Here is a 23,137-nt window from a genome sequence, read left to right as displayed (position 1 = left end):
ATTCCTCGTGGGAGACGTATTACTTGTGAGACAAATATATACAGCCCTAAGTAAGGTCTTACAACATCAATTGTTCTAAATCTGAAACTTTTAGAAACTTTATCGCAGATCCATTTTCACATGGTATTCCGCGCCTAATGCGTTAAGGAGTGGGTGTAGGCTCAATATCCCAGATATCATATGGAGGTTCTCGTCGCGTCCACTATTCTAAATTTTGCCATTCACATGCCTCATAGGGCCTTTTTGCATTTATAGCACAGTGCACTCATCTGCCTTCTCCAGAAGTCATTTCACCGCGTTATGGGTGCCAATGCCCGTGGACACACATACATTGCTGTGAGCACTGAGCTTGTCGTATTGTCCACGGTTATTGTTGGCATTCGCGTTGCTGCGCGAGTGATCAAATCGAACCTGGGATGGGATGACTATGCGATATGTCTGTCAATTGTCCTGGCATATAGCATGCTCGGGCAAGCCATTTTCTGTAGAGTCCCTAAACCACAGCGAGGTTACTCACGACTAATCATGTATAGGGGCCCGAGATGGAGGATTAGGAAAACACATGAGTGACCTAACCACAGAAGAGAAAATTACCTTCCAAAAGGCGAGTATCACGAGCCTAAATGCCCGATACGCTCTAACACCAACCACAGTGTTTCTTCGCAAACGAAATCTCATACACCCTCCTTGTCCCCACCATAAAAGTCTCCATCCTGTTACTCTACCGTCGAATCTTCAGCGTCCCCAAATTCCAACTTGCTAGTCTACTCGCCGGCGGCCTAGTCCTAGCATGGTGTCTTGCCGTCTTCATCACTGTCCTCGTTCAATGTCGTCCGATTTCCTTCAACTGGAACAAAAACCAGTCCGGCACTTGCATCAGCGCGAAATCATTCTTCTTCGGGAATGCGATATCCAATCTTCTCATTGACGTGATCATCCTCGCTTTGCCGATTCCCATGGTCTTACAACTCCAACTACGCCTATCGCAGAAGCTGACCATTCTGGGTATCTTTCTTCTCGGTGGTTTGTATGTTTATCCATCTTATACCTACAGAATACAAGCTTATAGAAGACAGTGTATGTGTCGCGAGTGTCATGCGCGTGGTTACGCTCGACATTTTCAATGACGATACGTCATGTGCGTTTGCTCGAATTTCCCCTGCATTTGAAATAAGGTAACTGACCTCCCGCTCATTCTAGATTCTATCATGGAGGCCGCCACCTGGATTTTCGTCGAACCTTGCGTCGATATTATTTGCGCTTGTTTGCCAACTATGCGTCCGTTGCTGCGAGCCCTGTGCTGTTCGTTCTCGTGGAGTACGAGGGATTCTAAGGACGCGCCCGTTGGTAAGAACTATGGGATGGAGAGAATATCTAGATCTGGGATGCATAATGACGAAGCATGGGCCCATGACAGGTTCGATGATGAATATGCGTTGACGGCAGGAAGCTCGAAAATCGAGGGTCCATGTAGATGACGCTTTATAGATTTGATAGTGATATTGTACATTTGTCACAAATAGAAGTTGGCAGAAGTTCCAGGGTGGAAATACTCTGATATAGGTATTTGCATCCGGCTGAAGGCCTCTCCTGGTCTTCAATGCCATCTAAGGAACAGATGAATATGGCTATAGACAATAGGTTAAGATCCTTTCCCCAAAGCCAGTATCAACCCAGTATTAATCCGGTAAGATTTCCTTCGGTGGGTGGGCGCCCGAAAGATCTGCGAGTCATTTTGTGATGATCAAGCTCGGGGTGATGGGTGGTCTCGCTGATCGCGTCACTACCGGACAAAGCGCCATCGGCAGTCCAAGTGGTGTGTGTCAATGAGTCAGGATGATTCATTCACAACATTTCCACTTATTATCATTAACTGTATGGATATCTGATCTAAGCATGACTTTGATTGTCGTTTTATTCAGTCTCTTGGTGCGCAGGAGTCATAGCATTTTTCATCTGCTCTAAATAGTGCGGGGAAAGATAGCCCTGGTGTAGAACAGTCGACAAAGCTCTACAACGATCCAGAGAGTTCTCGTTAGTTCTATTGGTCGATGTACTTGGTGCATATGCAAGGCGTGTAAGCCCCAAGGATCCATATTGGGGGCCTGAAATCAGTCATATAAGAGTGCCGCATCTCTGATGTGGATATATCCACCTCCGAGTTTGATTAAGCACCGGGCTCGAGGAGCTTAACATCCTCTTATCTGCTACGATGTCGGACTCTAAGATCAAAGGAAGCTGTGTCTGCAAGAAGATCCGCTATGAATTAACAGGCCAACCAATCACCAACATCATCTGCCATTGCGACACATGTCGCAAAATCACCGGGTCCGTCTTCATGGCAAACAGCATGTACATGAAAAAGGTACGCCAAGAATCAGACAGCTACTAGTACACTGTCCCATCTGAATGTTAAAGATCCCGTACTAACTCGAAATAGAACTTCAAGATCACCGCCGGAGAAGACGTTCTAAAAGTCTACGATGATAAACCACCGAACTCGAAGAATACCATTCACCGACACTTCTGTTCAATCTGCAGTTCGCCCATATACACGACTTCGACAGGGACACCGGAGTACGAGAGTGCGCTTACTGTCACGTCTGGTACTATGGATCTTGGGAATGACTCGTGGAAGCCTTCGATGGAAGTGTTTTGCATGAGGCGGCGGGGGTTTATTGCCCCGCTTGAAGGAACGGATAAGCATGAAAGAACACCGTACTAGGCGTTGCCGAGATCTGGTGTTGCTCATAATGCAAGATACGGAAGGGGATACTCGCCGCGCCCTACCCAATCTGTGACAAACGTTACAGAGCCAAGATGGAGTCCTGCCATTTTAGGCTTCATTTAGAGCCCCCAAGCCAAGCTTACTCCACTTCTACCCAGCCCAATTCTTAGTCCCAAATAGGATGAGAACTAACATATCCGGATCTATGCAAGGACATTTCGACAAACTGCCACGAGATTTGCCATGCTTTTCCGCAGAAATCTATAATCAATGTCACGACTGCTACAAGGACTGGATGCATTACAGTTCGGATAATACGGGAGGAGTGATCCCGGGCCGAGTGCTGGTGCTGGGGATCCTGTTACGGGGACTGGGAAGCCGAAGGCTGGTAGTTCGGTTGGGATTCAAGTTTACTTGGGTCTGAATATTTTCTGAAACACTCATATAAAGATGTTCTGGAAGGTTCGAATTCATATGTGTTTATTCAATTTAGTAAGGCATAAAATTCGTCATAATATTGCGGAGAATCTCCCTCTCCGGACACGGGGTCTCTTCCGTCTCGCAGTGTTTTCGAGTCTAGACACGCTTTAGACACGCTTAGAAGATGGGGATTCCAAGGCCGTACTAAAAGGAAAAAGAAAAAGAAAGTCAGTATAATAGTCAATACTCCACGCAAACCAAACTTACGGCAATGGGGTCATTGAAACGAAGGCCCTTGTCCAGAGCGCTGATAGCCTCAAGCTCACTAGCCTCAAGGTCGAAGTCAGTGACGGTCAAGTTCTGAGCAAGACGAGTAGGGTTGTTGCTCTTAGGAATAACAGCGACATTGCGCTGGGTAGACCAGCGCAGCAGGACCTGGGCAGGGGTACGACCGTGCTTCTCAGCAATGGAGGTGATAGTAGCATGCTCGAAGAGCAAAGGAGTATCCTTAGCGTGCTTAAGGTCAAGCTCAAGGAAGCTCAGAGGACCGAAGGAAGAGTAAGCAGTAACAGTGATGCCTTCCTTCTGGGCGTAGTCCACCAGACGGGTCTGGGTGAGGTAGGGGTGGTGTTCGATCTGGAGGGTGGCGGGACGGACGCGGGCGTAGCGGAGCAGATCCATCAGCAGCTGGGCACTGAAGTTGCTGACGCCGATGCTGCGAGCCAGCTTCTTGTCAACGAGGGTCTCCATTGCGCCCCAGGTCTCGTGGATGGGGGCGTTGGCGAACTCGATCTTGCCCTCGGCTGTGGTCCAGCTGGGAGGGTAGCGCACTGACGGGTCGAGGTACTTCAGGGCAATGGGGAAGTGCACGATGTACAGATCGAAGTAGTCGACGCCCCAGTCGGCGAGCTGCTTGCGGGCTATGGGCTCGACCTTGTCGGCTTCGTGGAAGCTGTTCCAGAGCTTGGAGACGATGAAGAGCTCCTCGCGCTTGACGATACCCTCCTTAATGGCGCGGGCTACACCCTGGCCGGCTTCGACTTCGTTGCCGTAGTCTACGATTTATGGTGTCAGTGTCAATTCGGGCTTGGTTTGGGGAGGATGAATGTACCGCAGGCACCGTCGAAGAGACGGTAGCCAGCCTTGATGGCGTGGTAGACCTGGTCGGCACAAGTGTCGTTGTTGACCTTCCACAGGCCGAAGCCCACAAGGGGCATCTCATAGCCGCTGCTAAGCTTGACAGTAGGGGCAACCATTGTGAATGTTAAGAAATCTAAGAAATAAAATAAGGAATTGGGGGCGTAGAGGGGTATAAATGTGACCCCGCCTAGAATGATTTAAAATCTCAAACCCCAAAATTCCAAGCTCCAGGCTAAATCGACCAGATCTTCCTCAATTGGTCTCTACCTTTGGGCTCTTTTTCTAGAAATCCCCAAAATTGCCCCACTGTTTGGCGGCTAAAGTGGTTGATATGGGAGAATTTAGCCGGGCGAGGGAAATATGAAGAAAATAAAGAAAACAGCTAAATCGAAGCGAATGGTGTATTCCCATTATTCCAAGTATCCAAGTATCCAAGTATCCAAGTATCCAAGTATCCAAGTATCCAAGTATAGTCCAAAGTAATTTTCTCCAAACACCCAAGACATTCCTGATATCGATATCCCCAAGTATCACAAAAAAGACAGAAAAAGAATGAAAAATGAATGAAAAAAATATAGAAAATCACAGAAAATACAAAAGACCACTCTCAGAATGATTATCATTACTTTAGTTTTGGTTAATTAATTCATTATACCGCATCCACCGTGGCGTTATCATAGCCCGCGCTCGCATCGGGGCCCGCCCCATGTATGCTGGGACCATTGGACATGCGCCCGACGATCTTATCCATTAGGTCTTCCGATGGCAAGAGGCCATCGAAGTGGTGTGGTTGCTGCGACTCGCGCGATACAGGCACATGGTGCTCCGGCTGGTAAGGGAGTTGGTAGCTGCCAGCGCCGACATCTCCGGGAATGGACGTCGAGTGGGCTCCCCATGAGGCCTGGCCGTGACTGAGATCATCGAGCGGCTGTGTGTTAGAGCCAAAGAAACCGTGTAGCACGCTGTTGCTGTCGTGCATGTTCACGCTGTGCTGCTGAGATGGCACGTAGTGGGATGCTTCGTGACCCATTGTGTAGCCCATCCCTGGGTGGGAGAGCGGAAGGTCATGCACGTTGAGCATGACTGGGGCACCGCTGGGGCCGTGGAGGCTTGTGGATGGGATGCTCTCGGGTGCGAGGCTGGTGGAGAAGGAGTCCAGCACGGAGGTGACGGCGGTTTTGTCATTGAGTCCGTCTTCGGCTTTGCTGATGGATGTCATGAAGTCCAGATGGCCGGGGGTATTAAAGAGATTAGCCACGTTGTCGTGGGGTGATTGGTACATGGGCCATTGCGAGTGGGATTGGCTCGGGTGGTGGATGAGGTCGTGGGGCTGAGGGGTCTGGTAGACACCCTGGTGGGATGGTTTGTTGAGAAGGATGGAATCCAAAGAGAGGGGAGGACGGTCAACTCCAGAAACTGGGCGCGGGCTGTTGGTTGTAGTCCGGTCCGGTGCCGGAATTAGTCGTCTCCAAGTAGTTGTGCCGACTTCGCCGGGTCGGGTTTGTCGGAATTTCCAGGCCAGAATGGCCATGCGCTTGCTCTCATCGCCGTGATGGCCTTGGTATTGGGTTGAGAGCCGACGAGAGCTGGGTGGGGTGGCACGGAGCTCTTGTACTGCAGACAAGGAGCGGAAGAAGTGACGGGCATGGTCGTCAGCGTCCCGAGCAGCTTGGGGGTTACCCGAGTCCTCTGCCATGCGCTTCTCTTGGGTCAATTGAGTGAACAGTTTAGCCCACCAGGATGATTCAAAGAGAGGCTTGACCTTGGTCGACTGGGTTTTGGGTAGGTCGTGGTAAGTCTCCAGGATCTTTTGACTATCTTCATAGATATGTGTGCTGCAGGTCCAGTTGTCCATCTGGCTGACACCCAAAACGTCGCCAGCAGTAGGGTGACCGTAGTCAAGGTCAAGTTGAATTCCCAGGCGCGATCCCGCAGGAGGGAAGTCGGTCATTAGCTCCAGGTTCACTTCCAACAAGATGATATCACAGTCCAGGGGATTGTTGATATCATCCACCATGGAAGCCAGTTGAGGGAAAGAAGACCGCCACCCGCTCACATGCTCAAGAGGCATGGGAGGTGCAACAGGGTGGTGCAGGTCACCCTGCAGACGAGTGTATGCATGCAATGCCTTGTCAAGACGATTGGCCTGCTGAGGAGCGCTGACCCACATGTCGAAGCTAAAGCCATGAATGGCACTAGCGGCAGCCTCCTGCATATTGGAGCCAAGGGGATAGTGTGGGGGTGGGAGATCTCCAGCGTATGGCTGCATGGATCTCATGTGGTCATGGTACGAGGGGTGTGTGTGGCTGCCATAGTGGCTGGACGCTGAAGGGTGCTCCATTGCCGTTCTCCATTTAGGAGCGGGTGCTGAGCCATGAACGCTCGATGATCGTTCTGGTGATGCCTCACGAACAAGTCGCTCCCCTGACATACTGTATTAGTAAAAAGGATGTAGACATCGGTTGATATGTGACAACTCACAATCGGGATCACCCTTCAGGAACGAGTCGAGGACTTGCAGATGGCTAGACACCTGCTTGCGAGTCCTCCGCTTGCCGGTCAACTTGAAGATGTACTCAGCAATCAACTCGTTGCGGCCATATGACTTGCCCCGTTCGGACCACTTTCTCCGACCCATGGGAGGGTTTGCTTCGAGGGCTGGAATCGGCCGTTAGCTTCTGCCCAATCTATCACTATGGTGATATAGACTTACCCTGCTGGAAGGCGTCCTCCAACTCATCGGACCACACCGGCTCTCCATCTTTCCCAGTATCGCGGCGAGGGCGAGCACGGTATTCCAAGTACTTTTGGGACTTGAGATAGCTGCTTCGTGCCCGGCGAGATTGAGAATTGGGACCAACCGAGTGAAGCCTGCGAAGCTTCCGTTGATGAAGCCGGGCCGCTACATGCTGTTGATGCAAGCCTGGCGCCGACAAGGGTTGAGGATGATGAGGGGCATGAGGATACTTGAAGCCAAGCTGATGAAGCTGATCCTCACGAGCAGTGATATCAGCATGAGCCAGCTGGTCCGAATAAGACTGGACATTCCCAGTGGTATTCTGCAAAGCTCGATCAGAATGAGCTCCAACGGGATCCAGTGACGTCTGGTTCTGAGTGACAAGGCACTCGGGTTGCCAGTCAGTAGCCATGGGGAGGGAACCAAGGACGGGCTTCTCCAAAAGAATGACAGATTCCAATGAGGAGGGGATTGAGAGGCACCGTCAAATGCTTACTGCCTGGCAAAGAACGCAGCTCAGTCACAAACAACGACCCAAGAACGCAAGATGTCAAGAGAATGTAAGAACCTGGGAAAGAGAATGTGAGAGCGAGCAAGATGGTGTTTATAGGGAACCATAACTCCCCTTTGGAGAGGGGTTCTGTAGCCCCAGTAGCAACATTGCTCCGACGGGTCTGCTTTGCCTGACCTAGGTCCCTCGAACGCCTTGTCCATGCTCCTGGGCAGGTCGCGGTCCTGGCCCGCGCACCCAGGTCCTTTGTGGGGAGCAGACCACAGGACGACGGCAAGCCGACCTTGCCGTAGCAAATCAGGAGTCAAGACAGGGCTCGATATGAAGGACGGTTGTCAGGATGCAAGGGATGCTCAGCAGCACGAACCAGTGATAAGTGGATCGGAGATTTTGTGCAGCACGAAGTGACCTTGAACATCCATTTCTCGGACCAGCATCAACAAAGAATCACAATAATCAGTGGCAATAATCGCGCCGCAGGAATGTCGATGGTCCAACGACATTGTCTTCTCGCACGGGACGTGGAATGCTCGACCACCGCCAAACACCACCGGAATGCAGGCTTGGCTGATCTCCGTTGATGACAGTCCTACGTACCATCAAAAAGGGTAAGTTAAACTAGGTAAAATGACCCTGCGATCCAAAGCAGTTTGGTTGAATTTGTGGGGAAGAAAAGAAAGGTGTTGCATACACAGCAAGGTAAAGTAGGGTTACAGTTACGCCTGGATCAAGTGGGCACGAGATGCACGAGGACGGGACTGCAGGGTAATTTGACAGCCGCAAAGAACGTGTTAAAAAAGTAATTCGGGGTATCTTTTTATTCCCATATTGTAACTATGGTAGTATGCAAGTAATCGTACATGGTACATTAATCCACCTTTTCCCTGCAAGGGATGTCAACGAGCCAATCCATGGCCGTGTCCTTGTCAAAGGGAGAAGGGACGAGGGCTTCACTCTTCCTCCTGCCCTCCTACAGTGAATTTCTTGCGCCCGGCGCCAGAAGTAAGCTGTTGGAGTTTGACCCTGTCCATCTGCTCTCCTACCTTCTTCTCTAGGCGCGCGAGCTCCTCCTCGGGATCGACGGTCTCCTCGTTCACGAACTCCAAAACCAATCGTCTCCCCAGGAGATGCGTGTTTTTCAACGCGTCCATGGCATTCTCCGCTTCGCGAGCGCTTACAAAGTCTGCAAAACCGAAACCACGAGCACTGTGATCGAACTTCTGAGGGACACGGACAGACCGAAGTTGTCCGTATGCCCCGAATAGCGATCGTATGTCCTTCTTCGTGGCTTGGAACGGCAAGTTCTTGATAATGATCTTGGTTCTCCGCGCCGCAACCTTCTTCGCGGTATCTTCGCGTCTCCGCTCCTCGGCGGCATCCTTGCCCTTGTGGGATGCGCGAACGAGAAGCTCGTGCTGATCCAACTTGTAGCCGTTCATAGCTGCAAGAGCAGCCTGAGCTTGAGCCTTGGTTTTGAAATCCGCAAAAGCGAATCCCATGCTGAGGGTCTGCCCTGGTCGCTTGGGATCGGGCTTGGTCTTGATGCGACCGGTGATAAAGCCATCCAACGGTCGGAACACTTCCAGGAACTTCTCATTGGTGGTTGAGAAGTTGAGGTTCTTTACGAAGAGTGTCGTGGTTCCTACGCTGTCATCAGGCTCATCTGCGGCAAATGTGTCTGCAGTTGAGAATCCTTGATCCTTGCCCCGAGTTTCTGGAGCAAGTGCGCGTGGAGCCGCTGAACCATCGAACAAATTCTTTGGCGCCTTCTCCAGGAACAAGATGGAATCACCCAACTTGCGGTACGCCATGCCCTTGAAAGCCTTTTGGGCCTCATCAGGCTGCGCGAACTCCACGATCGCAATGGTGCCACTCGGTGGCATCAAGAGTCGGATGATCTTGCCGTAAGGGTCGAACAGACTCCTGAGCTCCGCCGAAGTGACACCATATGAGAAATTCTTGACCAAGATAGCCGTATTCCCACGTTCACGCTGCTTGAAAGCATCAATATTTACCCCATTTGAGGCAAAGTAGGCTTTCGTTTCTTGAATCACATGCGTTTCAGCATGTGCTTGCTTGACGGCGGCATCTGAAGAGGTGGGATCAAGCAGTTCAGATTTGGAGACTCCGAGCCTTCCAGCTACTGATGACATCACAGCATCGGCCTGTAACAAAGTTAGTCTCAATGTCTTTATTCATGGCACGACACAAACTCACGTTCATGTATAGGGAGTTCCAGCTGAAGGTGGATCCAGAGGCGTTTTGTTTCCGCTTGATCTCTCTTTGCTTTTTAAGAGGGAGCTTGGACAATTCATACTCGTCAATCTTGTATGTCTTCTTCGCAGAAGCAGGCAAGATATGGAGCAGACGACCCTGGAAATGCTTTCCATCAAGGGTCTGGTAAGCATCAACAGCGGCATCGGCATCACAGTATTGCACATAGGCAAAGCCTTTGCTGGTAGTAGAGCGGGTGTCAAACGCAACATGAATCTATATCCAATTAGTATCCAAGGTCATTGAATATATATTGTGAAAATGTGCAAAAGTGGTTGAGTTGGCTCTTTCAGATAGTCAAGAAGCATCTACTAAAATCTCTTGTCCTGGTAACATCATATGCAATTTGCATCAGATGTCCCTATCGGGAAAGTCATCATACGAGCACTCGTGGCAAGCAGGCCGAAAACCCGCTAGCCGGTGGGGAAAGTGGGGCAAACGTGAAAAAGCGCAAAGAAAAAAGTAGTACTAACCTCTTCAATCTTTCCAAATCGTTCAAAAATCGGTTGAAGATCCGATTCTGTTGTGTCGTATGCAAGATTTCTGAGGAACAAACGAGCCGAGTTCCGAATAAGATCAATATTTGGATCTTCCGGCGTTGCCTCGGTGATGCTGTCAACGTCAGTCGTGTTGGGCGCAATTTTCTCAATGGCTGCAGTGCGCGATTCCTCGTCACGCTGCGGCGACTCATCGCCAGATGCGGAAGGTGGTGAAACAGCTTTAGTCGGCGCAGTAGTCGCCGCGACGGCCTTCTGTTGATCAAACTCTTCTTGCTCTTCTTCATCGAGAAGGCCCAACAGGCGACTTGTCTTTGACCGAAGCCAATCTTCATCAGAGATAGGTCTAGTGTCCACTTCAGGCTCCGCAGAGTTTTCCTGTTCTGGCGTTTCTTGAACCTCCTCTTCCTCGCCCTTGTCAATGGCCATGGGCTCGGGCTGTTCAGCCTTTGCTACCATGGGAGGTTTTTCTGTCTTTGCCTTTTTCGGGTGTGAAGGCAAGTCCTGAATGTCCTCTTGTTCCTGCGCAGGCTGGTTAATAACGGGAACAGTGTCCACAGACGGCTTGATCATCTCATCATCATTGGCCCATGTCCGGGTTTTTGATGACGATCCCATGAGAGAAAGGTACTCTTGTAGCTTAGGGTCTTGTGGTTTCTTCTCGCCATCCCTTTTGCGCTTCAGGTTGTTATCCACCGATGCATCATTATCATTCTTGGTATCACGTCTTCGTGTGGGGTGAGCATCCTCAGCGTCATTTGAATCAATCTGCAATAATACGGGTCAGTCTCAAGACCACCTTAATTGGTCAGCGTGCACAGGCGAAAGGAGAGTGGCTGAAGCAAAAGAGCTGAGAATTGACATACCGGACGAGCGATGTCTACAGCGATCTTTGACATCTTCATGTATGTCTTGTTGAAGTGCTTCACAGCTTGCTGAGCTGCTTCATGGCTTTTGAAGCCGACGAACCCCATCCTACGTTTGGGTAGGACATGAGCATCGGTGACTTGAAAGCGAGTTGCAAAATGTTTCTTCAGTTGGTCATTGGAGCATGTTGGTGGGAGACCACCCACGAACACTCTTGTGCTCTCCATTTTTGGATTTTTGTGGTGAGTGTGCAGACTCGAAGTTTCTATGGGAAAAACTTTTTTTTCTTCTTTCATAGTGCCGCGGGCGGTCTGCTGGGCGGGCGGTGTGGCTTGTCTACCGGCAATAAAGGTACCCTGGCTTCATGTTATCGCGAGATTGCGCTACCCAGTTTCTTTTCGATCGCAACTTCGGACACCCCCCTTCGAGTTTCTTTTTGATACAGGAATTACTAACAATGGCACTTCCCCCAGCTGAGAAGAAGGAGCCTATGGAGGGTAAGTTCTTCCTTCCAAGTTCGTGAGTCCAGTGACTAAGTGCTAAATGCTCCGTGCAGCGCAGATTAAGTCTGTGGACATGGTAAGGACATTCATCAGAAAAATGAACGGTCAATTGATTCTAACCCAATTTTTAGACCGAGGATATGCAGCAGGAGGCTATTGCTCTTGGTATGAACCATTGAGAGAGCCCTAGATAAACGAGACTAACCTACCCCTCAGCCATTGAGGCCACGGAGAAGTTCAGAGTTGAAAAGGTATGCGCACTGCTCACACACTGGGTATGGATATGATACTAATCATTTATAGGATATTGCCCAGTATATCAAGAAAGAAGTACGCCGACTCTACCCCGCTCCGATCGCAGTTTTAACCCCATACATCAGTTCGACTCCCGTAAGGGCGCTACCTGGCACTGCGTGGTCGGTCGTAACTTTGGAAGCTTTGTTACCCATGGTTTGTGGATACCCAGAACCCTTATGTTAATAACCAGACACTGATCTTATGTTCAACAGAGACCAAGCACTTCATCTACTTCTACCTCGGACACTGCGCAATCCTGCTTTTCAAGACCCAGTAAATGCGATTGGTATGTCCAGACTCGACGTGCTGGACCGATGGGGAGTGATATCCGGAGAAATGCGTTTTCAAGCGACTCTTTTGTCTTCTAATATTTGGTCTATGGGGCTGTTATCCTTTGGTGAACAGCCATTAGTGAATTAAGCGCATCTGCCCAAAACGAGTAAAAAAAGCAAAAAAAAAAACACATAGCCCAGTTTCTGTCCTCAGTGAAAACTTCATATACTATTTTGAAGGTACATGTATAATCGCAGATGGTCGATGGATCCCTGCTGGAATCGATGATCACATGTGCATTTTATACAGGAGTGCCTGGCCAATCATGCGCCACCATCTCTAACATCACGTGTCGTTTGCCAAGACCGCCAAGCCACAGCGCCACACCCCCAACGCCGCTGCCTTCGTCTTTGATCGACCTTCAATTCCTTAAATAGCTTGCAGTCCTCTGTTGGTTCTTCTCAGTAGCTGTGTGCCAACCTTTTTAAGTCCCGCAATCACAATGGCTTTCTGTATCACGTTTGGAACGCATGGTGAGTCGTCTTGTTTTGACTCTCGATCCAGAAATCAGAGTGGACCCTGTCCCTGGACTTACGGGTCTCCGCGCTGTCGACGCTGCGGATATACCCAGTCTATTGAACGAGATGCTGACAATAAATGCAGAATTCTCCTCTCGGCTTGAGGGCTATGAGAATGTTCGCGCATACTGTTACAACTGTAAGTTCTGACGTCAGTTGGTCTATTTGACCCTGTTCACATATGGTTTATTGATCCTCCGCTTTTAGGCCAACATTGGAATGGTCATTGCGTCACGAGATGGTATGTTTCTGTCCCAGAGTACCAGACTAGAGTATCTAGGTAGTTTGGACTTGACTAATACTTCCCCAAGGCCATTTTTCACTGTCTGCTTCATTGTAAGTCCATACTCGGTTGGACATATTCTTGAGAAACCGCTTAAGATATCTAACTTTTACCTCGCTGCAGCCATTGATTCCCCTTGCCATGCACAAGTACAAGGTAAGCACACTTTTATTATTCACATCTTGAACCCGTTGTTAACATACTATATAGGAGGTGCAATGCTACACATGCCGTTTCACCCAAGACCTACGGTAGGCTCTACTCAGAAATACTCAATACTATCAGCTTGGTAGGATGTACTAATATCGATTGTATCAGTGACCGGCCTGACATCACGCCTGACACGCGACCTCCGCCAGGCATGCAATATGGCATCCAGCCGCCCCCTCAGGCCCAAGGAGGCTGGCAACAACAGCCGCCTCTGCAATCCCCCCCTCAAGCGCAGGGTGGACTTGGATACAAATGAGTTTCCAAGGATGTTCAAGTTCCACTAGCATGAAGGCGCGTCTTGTTGAGGGGATACGAGGCAGAAGGAGGGTTTATCAGGAGAAGCATGTTGTAGCTCAGTATCGCGGATTTACCCTTTGGCGTTGGGTCATTTTGCAGTTTGTTTTTTTCTTTTTTTCTTGCTATTAATTCTGAACTATTTGTTCGATCAGCATAGCATGTTTTATTACTCACTATGAATATACATGGTTGGTATAGAACGTTGGCTTACACCACAGACTGTCTACTATGATTGGAACACATAACTATAAAGTGGATGAATTTCAAATTCAGATAAACTAGCAGTAGGGGTATAAATAGCCGTGAACAAGATATTAAACCACGACCAAGACGCAAAGAAAAAGACCAGTAATGGTAACACCATCAAACACCATCAAGAACCTCAAACCTCCCTCTCCGAGGTCTGTTTATCCTTTTCCCCAAGCATCTCAGTCGGTGTCGCAACCCCAGAAGGCGTAGCCACATCATCAGCCCCAGCCTTCGTCCCCCGATAAACCTTGGGCTTCTTCCCCACAAGGTCAAGCGACATCATCCGCACAACACGAACAATACTCGCGCGTCCTTCGTACAACGGGAACACGACAACACCAAACGTAGTAAAGAACAACCAAATAATTCCAACAACCACCCACCCCGTGAAGAACTTCTTGCTGAACACATACGACGACCCGTACATTGGGATCGGCCAGAGAATCAGGAATGAAAATGCCATAAAGACCGTCAGCGTGCGCGCGTACAGTGCCGAGCGGTTGAGCTGGCGTGTTTCTTCTTCACTCTCATCTTGTGTAGGGCCCATCTCGCCAGGAACTAGTTCGAGGTCGATGTGGGCGGCGGCGGCGACTTCTGTGTCGTCTACTTTGCGGATTGCGCGCATGGATTCGTAGTCATAGTTCTGCGGGCCGAAGACGTAGGTGAAGAGTGGAACGAAGATTACTGGACTGAGAAGGGCCGCGACGTTTCCGGCTAGCATGGGGTAGCTGGAACGGCTTGTTAGATTTGGGTTTGGGATTGATGCTGGGAGGGTATGCTTACTTGGCTCCGGTGGTGTCGACGGTGAGGATTCCGTATTGCTTCTTTGCGGTCACTAGCCAGGCAATGAGGGAGACTGCCAGACCGAGGGGCGGTGATACGGCTGCTGCGATGCGGTTCTGGCCCTTCCAGAGGAGGGTCATGGCGCCCGGGAAGACGGCGGAGGAGATGATCACGCCCATCAGCAGGTAGAGATATCCCATGCCGATTCCGGCGTAGTAAAGACCCGTCGCAAATCCCGCCATGATGATTGAATAGACTATACAGGACATGTGAGAAATCCAGACTAGTCTCTTGCCCTTGGCGCTTGGGTCGATGTAAGCCGCGTAGATATCGTAGGTGAAGATGGAAGAGACGGCGATCAGCTGCGCCGAGAAGGCGGATGTCACAGCCATAAAGATCATCAGTGTTGTGGCGACGGCACCGCTATAGCCAAGCAGCTTGACAGCTGCGAAGGGTAGCACTAGTCCGGCGGTCACGTCGCCGGAGCTCAGACGCTGCGTGCCCTCTAGTGCCAGGGCGGAGAGGCCCATTGTGCTTGCGCAGAGCCAGGGAATTGCGAACCAACAGATGCCGCCAATCACGTATCCTGGGAATGCATGGACGGGGCTGGCGGCGATAGCCTTGTTGTAGTAGCCGTTGTCTAAGAAGACCGTTCCGAAGTTTCCAACTAGGTTGATGATCCAGAAGATGCCACCCTCCTTAGAGCGCATAGTTAGATAACTGCCTTCCGCGTTGCCCTCAACGGGGTGACGCTGGGAGGCTGCAACTAGCGCATCATACACCTTTGACGGAGATCCTAGCTCGGCGTTTGTGGCATAAGCGGAGAAGGCGAAGAGGAAGATGACGACCAGAATGACCACAGTGTGCAAATAGTCTGTGATAAAAGTAGCCTTAATACCACCGAAGAGAGTGTATAGCACCACGCCAATCGGGAGCAGGAAGCAGGCTGCCGCAGTGGGCACTCCAGTCAAGGATGTCATCACGGCTGCGCCACCAGTGAGCAGCATCGCAGTAACCAGGATGTTGGTCATCAAACAAAAAACTATAAACACAACGTGCACGACGGTTCCATAGCGAGCGCGGATAACTTCCAAGAAAGTGTGTGCGTTGGGCGCGCGGCGTTTCAGCTCGATGGCTAGTGTTGCGAATAGGAGGATCTGGACACAAGCGCCTATTGATACACAACATGTCAGATATGGGGCTCTTGAGACTATACCCATGTAGCGCGGACTAACCCGATGCGTAGAAAAATGGACCAGAGACGCCGTATTGGTATGCGACTGCAGATGACTGGAGAAGAGTTGCAGCCCATGTCCAACTACTGACAACAGCAGCGGCAACCAGTCCCGATTTGACAGACCGTCCTGCAGTTGAGAACATCTCAGATGTTTGGACTTCATTCTGATAGCTGTATGGAAATATTTTTGTTAGTTTAATGACTGATATCGATCAAGGCATAGAGACGCACCGTTTCAATGCCCAAGTAATAAAGATCATCAGGAGAGAAAAGGCAAAGCCTAGTCCCAGGATAATTCCATATCCAAAGCTCGGGGACAACGGCGCTGTGAAAATAACCCCATCGGACGACATGTCGTAGACGTGAGTAACTAGGGACTCAGGAGGGTTTATAGCCAGCAATAGAGGGATAGGTATGGAAGATGCTGGCAATGTGCCTCAAATTGGAAATCAGCGACCAATTCTCCGATTGATATGGAAAGTACGCCTTATATAGCTTTCCAATACTGACTTGTATGTGGGATATAAGATCCCCAGACCGGGAAGATAACAACCTCATATAGGGCCAAACGCACAGCATCGGAAGCATGGTACGGACCCCAGCTCCGAATTCGCACGACCTAGGGCACAGCAAGACCCATGGAAGATCTTTGATCTAAGCTTAGATAGGGATGCTGCACTTTGATTGCCAGATAAGGGCAACATGCTCTCGTAATGCCATGGCGCGCAAGACAGGGATGTGGACCGTCTAGGTACGCCTCTAGAATTACAGAACCAACAGCCCAATGGAGCCCTAGAGATTTCAAAGAGTCACTCTGGTATGAAGAAGGGAGGTTTCGGGGGATAGACGTGTTGTCGGTCATTGGTTGGTGCTGTTATCAGTTACCCTTTAGGGCACCGTGGCTGAATGGTTGTGATTGGCTGGAGAAGATGGAAGATAAGACTTTACGAGTCGGCAAACTCGCGCTGGACACTTGGACGCTTTGAAACTTCCCAGTGAGACTGACGTCGCTAATGGATTTTCCGATGTGGGAATATCGGAGTGTCCCGGTTCCAGGCTCTAGGGCTGATCAAGATATGCCCAGGTGCTTGGCAATGAAGGTTACTCATTCTTATTATTTTATTTTCAGATCCACTATCTCCGCACGTCGACTTTACATTCTATTGCTTAGATTAAGCGGATAGTCTCAATTCTAACCTTGGGTGTTTTACCAAAGCGTGCTTGAATTAAGTTCGTTATCATATCCATCATCTTCCCGACATCGGGTGGTTTGTAGCTGTCCAGACTGCCTCACCTGGGAGCCATGAGCTCATCAACTGCATACTTTAACTATTTATTGAACCGGATAGATTGACTGATATACATGTCTGTCAGTTTTGGGGTTTTCTGTTATTTCTTTTTCATTTCCGCGCCCTCGAGCACCTATTATATATATAGGGTGTTAGGCTGTAGAGTGTATATGTATATAGAGTTCTTTGCTATAGTTCTTTCTTGCTTATATTATAAGAGTAAGAAAAAGAGCAAGCAAAGAACTCTATATACATTTACACACTATAGCACGATTCACATAGTTACATATTATCGGCGAAAAAAAAAACTCGAACATCTATATGAAGAAAATGGGAACTCCACTAGATTGTAGCTTAATTCGAGATTGATCCACCCCATATGTATTATGATGTAGGAAACAGGGCTGTTATCAAGTCCCAAATAAGCTTAAATTGCCTGTAAAGCATAGGCTTAGCTTTGGCGAGTAACCTGCCCGGGTTGCATATCCCTATGCCATAGCCGAGAGCTCCTAGTTTCTTCATCCATTGACCCCTATAGACACTATGAATTTTGATGTCTCCTAGCAGGTCTTCCTCTCGGCAACTATATTTGCGGTAACCATAAAAACACTGGAATTTACAATTCGCAGCTGTGTTCTAGACGGATTGGCGCTATATCGAGGGAGGAGGTATGATATATCATAGACAAGTAATGCAGAGGGTAGTTGCACAATGGCTAGTTTCGCGGATTGCAAGACAATATGTTCTAGTTGCCTCGGGTATTGAATGGAGAGGAGAGCCTGTTTGCCATTCCATATACTCCGAATCATCCAGGTCTAAAGTATCCAGGTTAGGTTAAAAAGGCCAGAAGCGTAATAGTCTACAAAGTCACCGGAAAAAGCAAACCCAATGCTAGAAATGGATCCAATCAAGGCTTCAAGGCTTTATATTGTACAGACAATCGTCCGGATAGAACAAACACCACCATGCTTCGGTCCAACCTGCCACAGCCACAGCACATTCCAGCGCATGATATCGCCAGGAAACGAGCCAATGGACAAACACAGACAGGTCAAGACGGATACACGAGCCGGTTAGTTCTATCTAGAATGACCTATACAGCAGATAGGTCGTTGAGTAACTCTCTTTTGCAGCGCAAACGAAAACACCACATACACATCAAAATGAAAACGGAAACAGAAACAGAATCAAACCAGTTTCAGAAGGGCTGATTTGGTTCCAGCGCCACCAACGAGAAATGGCCCAAGGCTCACGGGGTATAGGAGTGGGAGTGGGTAGATGAGGAGGTAGGAGAGGAAGATTCGAGGTTGGGGAGCGCAGTCAACGCCCATGATAGACAGATAATACGCAATAGTCTGACGGGACATCAACTGTGCAATTGAAGCTAATCAGGTGCTTAAGCAGAGAACTTGCGGGTGATCTTGGCGATGACTAGAGAGAAGAAAGCAATTAGCAACCAATCCAATAACACCAAACATCCATCTCATCTCCAGCAATGAGTTCTTACCATGCAGACCAACAACCGAGAAAATGAATCCCAGACTCAGGACCAGGACAACAACGGGATCGACGCGCAGACCGGGGCTTTCGTCGGTGTACAGCTTGAGCATGGTGCCGGACGAGCCACCGGCGCCGGCAGAGCGGGTGGAGCTGGGACGGGCATTGCGCAGGGTCTCCTTGTGGTCGGCGGTGGCACGGCGGCGCATGGCAGCGCGAGGACCGCCGGGGGTCGAGGGAGAGGAGGGACGGCCGACGGAGGTGCCGGTGGCTGCGGCGGCACCGGACTTTGAGTCAGGGCCGGACTCGGCGCCTGAGGTGAGGGGAGATGCTGGGCGGGGAGCGGCCTGGTGGTTCATTGTGTTAGTTGTGGAATTGAGGATCGGCTAGATGGTTCGCAATGGGTTGTTGCGTTGGTGGTGGATGGAGGCACGCTGGCTTGATCGTCGGATGGGTTGATGGGTTTTGGTCTGGGGTAGATGGACTTACCATTGTGATTAATTGAGTACGGAAGAGTGTAAAGTGGAAAAAAAAGGTATTAAAAGAAAGATGGAATGGCAGTTCACGAAGAAAGGAAAGGAGGAGCTTGAGAGGGTCTGAAAGGAGGCTTGCGGAGTTGAGGCCACGATCGCGGTTTCTTGGGTAATACCGTATTCGACTTGTCAGCCCCGGTAGTTGGGGGCGAGTTGGGTGATAATTACAGGTATTTACAGTACAAGGAGATCCACCAATCAGAATGACATGGCCAGTACAACTCACCTGGGCATCTACGAGACCTTAGCGAGTGCATACATACGTAAATATCGTCTGTATGGGAGTATGTAGAATAGGGTACCTAGGTACGATATTTACATGCATATATAGCAGTGAATAGCAATACCCATTTTTCGATACCACCACTATCTTCATCAAGTACATGTAGGACACTGAGATATGATGTGGAATCAATTCTATTAATATAGCAGCTACTAAATACTATCCAGGTGTCTAGTCCATTGAATTAATAAGAAAGACCAGTTCACATTCGTCGGAAAAAGCATTGATGGCTGTCGTAAGACATGGAGAACACCTCCGGGAATCAAATCATTCAGATAACGCCGTCGGTGCACTCGTGCAGGGGGTATGGGGTATGGGGTATGGATATGAACATGTAAAGGAAACCAAGGAAAGTAGAATCACAGGAATTTTGGGCAGCTCAGAAGCCAGGAAGAATGGAAGATGGTGGGCAGAGCACATTCGACGGATATGAGGTATCATACTGAGCCGAAAGCCCAGAAGCAAGAAAGCAAAATGCACAAAGAGATCAGGCTAAATGTCAAGGTGTCCACACAGACACGAAGGTTCACAGTTAATAAAAGACACGACGCTCCAAAATTCAACGCCCCGGGAAATTACTTATAGAAACACCCTTTTTTCCCCACCGGGGTGATCAGTCGATCATCATCCGTGATGGTACTTGGGTCAGGTTTGAAGAGAGCTCGGTCGTCTTTTCTGCTTCCTTGTTCCTCTTCTTGTTGATATGGGGCTTCAAACCGCGGTTGAAGTTGTGGACGCACAGGCAGGCGTTGATGATAGTGATCACAATCAAGATGATAGTGATGACGGCGAAGAAGGTCATCGATGGTCGAGCGGGTAGGTATTTGAAGTATGTCAGCGGCGAGTACATTCGGAACAGCTTGAAGCAGAAATATGCCATCGCAGCGAATAAGAGAAGCTGGCAAAATCGTTAGAGCTAGGAGTCAAACTTGCTGGTATTGTGGACTTACGATGATGATTATCATGCCAACCATGGTTTCTCGTCGCACAAACCAGGCGCCACAAACCAGAATGATAATGGTGACGGGGATGGCAGCCACCGTAAGCGCGAATTCAGCATCCATGCTGGTTGAGGACACCAAGACGAGGAACTGGACAGTAAAGCCCAGGAAGAAGAAGAAATCGAATTTCAAGAGAGCGATATAGATCTGATACACGACCAGTTAGTCGTGTTGCTGATGGGGAGGTCGAGCGAAACACAAACCTGGTAGGTGAGATAGCGGCGCTTCATTTGCAGATCAGCACTGATATGCTTGTAGATCGTCCACGCAAACTCATCGTATAGCTTATAAGCGACAAAAGTCATCAATAATGTCCCCAATGCCACTATGCATGGAATGATGATTAGGAACGGCTCGGACTGAGCCCAGACAACCGGACTGATCATATTCATCAAGGCCAAGGTGGAGACTGCCTCTTGAATTTGTTTCACTTGCACAGCGCCGTAAATCAGGAGGCCAACATTGCAGATACACAGTCCGATGATCTGAATTGTATTCTTCATGCGCAGAGCATCATATACCAGCACCAGTTCGTAGAGGAAACCGAAACCGTAGAGGGCGAGGAAAGTAGGGATAGTTTTCGAAGCGGGACTGTTGTTTGGGAGTTCTTGCATTTGAAAATTTGCGAAGATGTAACTAGAAAAACGGCGATGTTAATGTTGATTTCCAAGATGTTCGTTTTGATGGAGTCCAATACCATTCAAGGCCGAGTGTTACGACTGTTTGGACGAGTGTGATGATCGCGAAGGACCACGTCCAATGTGTATTTGGGAGATACATCCTGGGGTTATGGGTCGCAGGAGTGACGTTAGAATATCCCTCTCGTGCGCGGAACCCTCCTGGCCCTCGTCGAAAGGCGGGATCGAAAGACCCCCCCAAGAGAGAAGCGCGCGACCCGTGTGAAGGAATCTTGCCGAGAGGCTCCGTGGTGGAGCTCAGGTCGGCGGGATGGGTTGGGAAAGACACGGTGACGGTGTGACCACCTGATGGTGGCTTTCGCTTTATAAAGACCGGTGGGAAATAGGCCCGTCACGGGGGGAAAGGGCAGATTGAAACACCCGGAGGCTCGTGTGCTTCTGGGGCTTGGCAGTTTGGTTGGCCCCAAGCCGGGATTCGTCAGGAGACGTGATTAGATGCAGGGAAGCCTCAACAGGGGCATCCGACCGTCAGGCAGACTGTTCGAACCAGTCAAGTCGAATTAAAGATTGACGATGATTTCACTTTTATTTCAATGTTCGTAGTTGTATTTTTATCCCGCGGTCTTCCGAATTGTCAAGTGGTGGGGGGGGAATCGAGGGAATGTGTTATTGGCAGCGACCGTACAGTAAATGCAACCCTCGAGAAAAAGAAAAGAGAGGGAATAAGGAACGAGTGACAGAAAAGTTGAAGAAGGAAAAGAAAAAAGGCCAGAGTCGAGACGGGAAAGAAAGTAGGGGCACATCTGGGGTTCAGAGTTGTCCACATACCATGGGGCGGGTCACACATATTACGCAGTACGCAGGCTCCTACACGGAATATACATACTCCAGAACAGTAGAGCCCTGGAGACTCTAGAGGACTGCTTACTACAGAGATTCTAGATGCACCGAAGAGTCCCTGGAAAACAGTTTCTCCAGCGACCCAAACGAAGCCGCACTATTTTCTGCATTTCAACGCCTTTTCCTCCTGAATTGGTGGAGTGGACCCATCGACATGCGACAGGTACCAAACTTATTCGAGTCCAGACTTTCTCTTTTTCTTTTTCTTTCTTTTTCTTTTTCGCTTTGCTTTTGTTGTATGCGTCTTGTATTTTCTATACCCTGCTGGTTCGTCCAATTGACCCTTTTCGAAAAAGGTTGTTCTTGAACTGGTTCAACACCTGCCGTTTTATTTGGATTACTTAATCGTGTTATTAGCCCCATACCTACCTAGGTAGGTAAACCCAAGACCCTGAGCAACTTAACTTGTGACACCGGTCAATTAATCCAAGCCACATTGAAATCCTATCCCCAGAAAGTAATAAGAAGGCAAGGCTGTGAAACATGTAAATACGGAATGCGACCTTGCCAATGTGGCTGAGAGGTGGCTGAGGCAGTTTAAAGGTTGTCCGAGCCGTGGCCCCTGACCATGTCATCCTTGGTTCATGCCCATGTGTTCCACGATTTACAGCTGTACTTACGGAGTAGGTACCTTAGCACCTGTTATATTTTCATCTGACTCCATTTAGTTCTCTTTATCACCTCATCTTCATCCTCAGCCTAAAACTGCCAACTCCAAGTTCTGTCGCATGTCAGGCCCGGATCGCCGAGGCACCGCATCCACCGATCAGCCTGAATGTGCGAATGATAATTACCCTAGGGTCCACTTTCGTCCTATTACAGCCAGCCAAAGATCCCATCGTCGTTCGAAATGCTCATACGTAAAGTATTCGTGTAAATTTCGACAAACCGTGCATTAATCGACGCCGACAGATCCCCCGCCCGAGCGAAACATCTCCGCCAACCTATGTTGATTTATCTCCAATACTTGCTCCAGAATTGCCCGACAGCATCCATAATAGGGCACTGGCAGAAAAAAAGCTAGTCAGCCCAATCACAAAGAACCTTTGGGAGTGAGACATTTGATCGGCCATCGCCGGGTCCGATCAATAAAAAGGCCACCGGAGCAGGGT

General features: G+C 49.4%; 10 protein-coding genes across 10 annotated transcripts; 4 read left to right on the top strand and 6 right to left on the bottom strand.

The window, feature by feature from the left end:
- Window positions 1–300: 300 nt before the first annotated feature.
- Window positions 301–1,333, top strand: N7525_010791 (uncharacterized protein; the record flags this gene model as incomplete). The annotated part of the gene is made up of 5 exons (XM_061215222.1): window positions 301–436; window positions 462–508; window positions 654–1,023; window positions 1,055–1,175; window positions 1,201–1,333. 5 exons carry the CDS (start codon window positions 301–303, stop codon window positions 1,331–1,333), a joined length of 807 nt encoding a protein of 268 aa, XP_061067734.1.
- Window positions 1,334–2,212: 879 nt separating this feature from the next.
- N7525_010790 (GFA family protein) lies at window positions 2,213–2,725 on the top strand (the record flags this gene model as incomplete). The annotated part of the gene is made up of 2 exons (XM_002561225.1): window positions 2,213–2,365; window positions 2,441–2,725. 2 exons carry the CDS (start codon window positions 2,213–2,215, stop codon window positions 2,723–2,725), a joined length of 438 nt encoding a protein of 145 aa, XP_002561271.1.
- A 600-nt stretch (window positions 2,726–3,325) lies between these two features.
- N7525_010789 (uncharacterized protein) lies at window positions 3,326–4,404 on the bottom strand (the record flags this gene model as incomplete). Its single annotated transcript, XM_002561226.2, has 3 exons — window positions 3,326–3,352; window positions 3,416–4,203; window positions 4,260–4,404. 3 exons carry the CDS (start codon window positions 4,402–4,404, stop codon window positions 3,326–3,328), a joined length of 960 nt encoding a protein of 319 aa, XP_002561272.2.
- Window positions 4,405–4,937: 533 nt separating this feature from the next.
- Window positions 4,938–7,437, bottom strand: abaA (transcription factor AbaA; the record flags this gene model as incomplete). The annotated part of the gene is made up of 3 exons (XM_002561227.1): window positions 4,938–6,712; window positions 6,770–6,946; window positions 7,002–7,437. The coding sequence occupies 3 exons, from the start codon at window positions 7,435–7,437 to the stop codon at window positions 4,938–4,940; spliced, it is 2,388 nt and encodes a 795-aa protein (XP_002561273.1).
- A 1,049-nt stretch (window positions 7,438–8,486) lies between these two features.
- Window positions 8,487–11,417, bottom strand: mrd1 (RNA-binding ribosome biosynthesis protein MRD1; the record flags this gene model as incomplete). Its single annotated transcript, XM_002561228.2, has 4 exons — window positions 11,174–11,417; window positions 10,284–11,075; window positions 9,754–10,026; window positions 8,487–9,701 (listed from the first exon to the last, which is right to left on the bottom strand). The coding sequence occupies exons 1-4, from the start codon at window positions 11,399–11,401 to the stop codon at window positions 8,487–8,489; spliced, it is 2,508 nt and encodes an 835-aa protein (XP_002561274.1). The 5' UTR covers window positions 11,402–11,417.
- Window positions 11,418–11,624: 207 nt separating this feature from the next.
- On the top strand, window positions 11,625–12,286 carry N7525_010786 (dynein light chain DYN2). Its single transcript, XM_061215221.1, has 7 exons — window positions 11,625–11,671; window positions 11,731–11,753; window positions 11,809–11,842; window positions 11,894–11,928; window positions 11,981–12,007; window positions 12,058–12,127; window positions 12,187–12,286. The coding sequence occupies exons 1-7, from the start codon at window positions 11,632–11,634 to the stop codon at window positions 12,249–12,251; spliced, it is 294 nt and encodes a 97-aa protein (XP_061067733.1). The 5' UTR covers window positions 11,625–11,631; the 3' UTR covers window positions 12,252–12,286.
- A 491-nt stretch (window positions 12,287–12,777) lies between these two features.
- N7525_010785 (rhodopsin family protein) lies at window positions 12,778–13,574 on the top strand (the record flags this gene model as incomplete). Its single annotated transcript, XM_061215220.1, has 6 exons — window positions 12,778–12,964; window positions 13,033–13,066; window positions 13,137–13,161; window positions 13,232–13,264; window positions 13,319–13,359; window positions 13,427–13,574. The coding sequence occupies 6 exons, from the start codon at window positions 12,778–12,780 to the stop codon at window positions 13,572–13,574; spliced, it is 468 nt and encodes a 155-aa protein (XP_061067732.1).
- Window positions 13,575–13,997: 423 nt separating this feature from the next.
- On the bottom strand, window positions 13,998–16,237 carry N7525_010784 (sodium:solute symporter family protein; the record flags this gene model as incomplete). The annotated part of the gene is made up of 4 exons (XM_002561230.1): window positions 13,998–14,592; window positions 14,648–15,818; window positions 15,883–16,055; window positions 16,116–16,237. 4 exons carry the CDS (start codon window positions 16,235–16,237, stop codon window positions 13,998–14,000), a joined length of 2,061 nt encoding a protein of 686 aa, XP_002561276.1.
- A 2,332-nt stretch (window positions 16,238–18,569) lies between these two features.
- On the bottom strand, window positions 18,570–19,029 carry N7525_010783 (SEC61-beta family protein; the record flags this gene model as incomplete). Its single annotated transcript, XM_002561231.2, has 2 exons — window positions 18,570–18,604; window positions 18,681–19,029. 2 exons carry the CDS (start codon window positions 19,027–19,029, stop codon window positions 18,570–18,572), a joined length of 384 nt encoding a protein of 127 aa, XP_002561277.2.
- A 1,070-nt stretch (window positions 19,030–20,099) lies between these two features.
- N7525_010782 (uncharacterized protein) lies at window positions 20,100–21,486 on the bottom strand (the record flags this gene model as incomplete). The annotated part of the gene is made up of 4 exons (XM_002561232.2): window positions 20,100–20,384; window positions 20,437–20,634; window positions 20,691–21,123; window positions 21,185–21,486. Coding segments are annotated over 4 exons (1,218 nt in total), but the record flags the coding sequence as incomplete, so codon positions are not given.
- Window positions 21,487–23,137: the final 1,651 nt, after the last annotated feature.

The sequence above is a fragment of the Penicillium rubens genome (genome assembly GCF_028828025.1).
Source record: "Penicillium rubens strain IBT 27055 chromosome Unknown utg000004l_segment0_segment0, whole genome shotgun sequence".
Classification (NCBI taxonomy): Eukaryota; Fungi; Ascomycota; class Eurotiomycetes; order Eurotiales; family Aspergillaceae; genus Penicillium; species Penicillium rubens.
The sequence above is the reverse complement of the archived record's forward strand: the minus strand, read 5'-3'. Positions and strand labels throughout refer to the sequence as shown.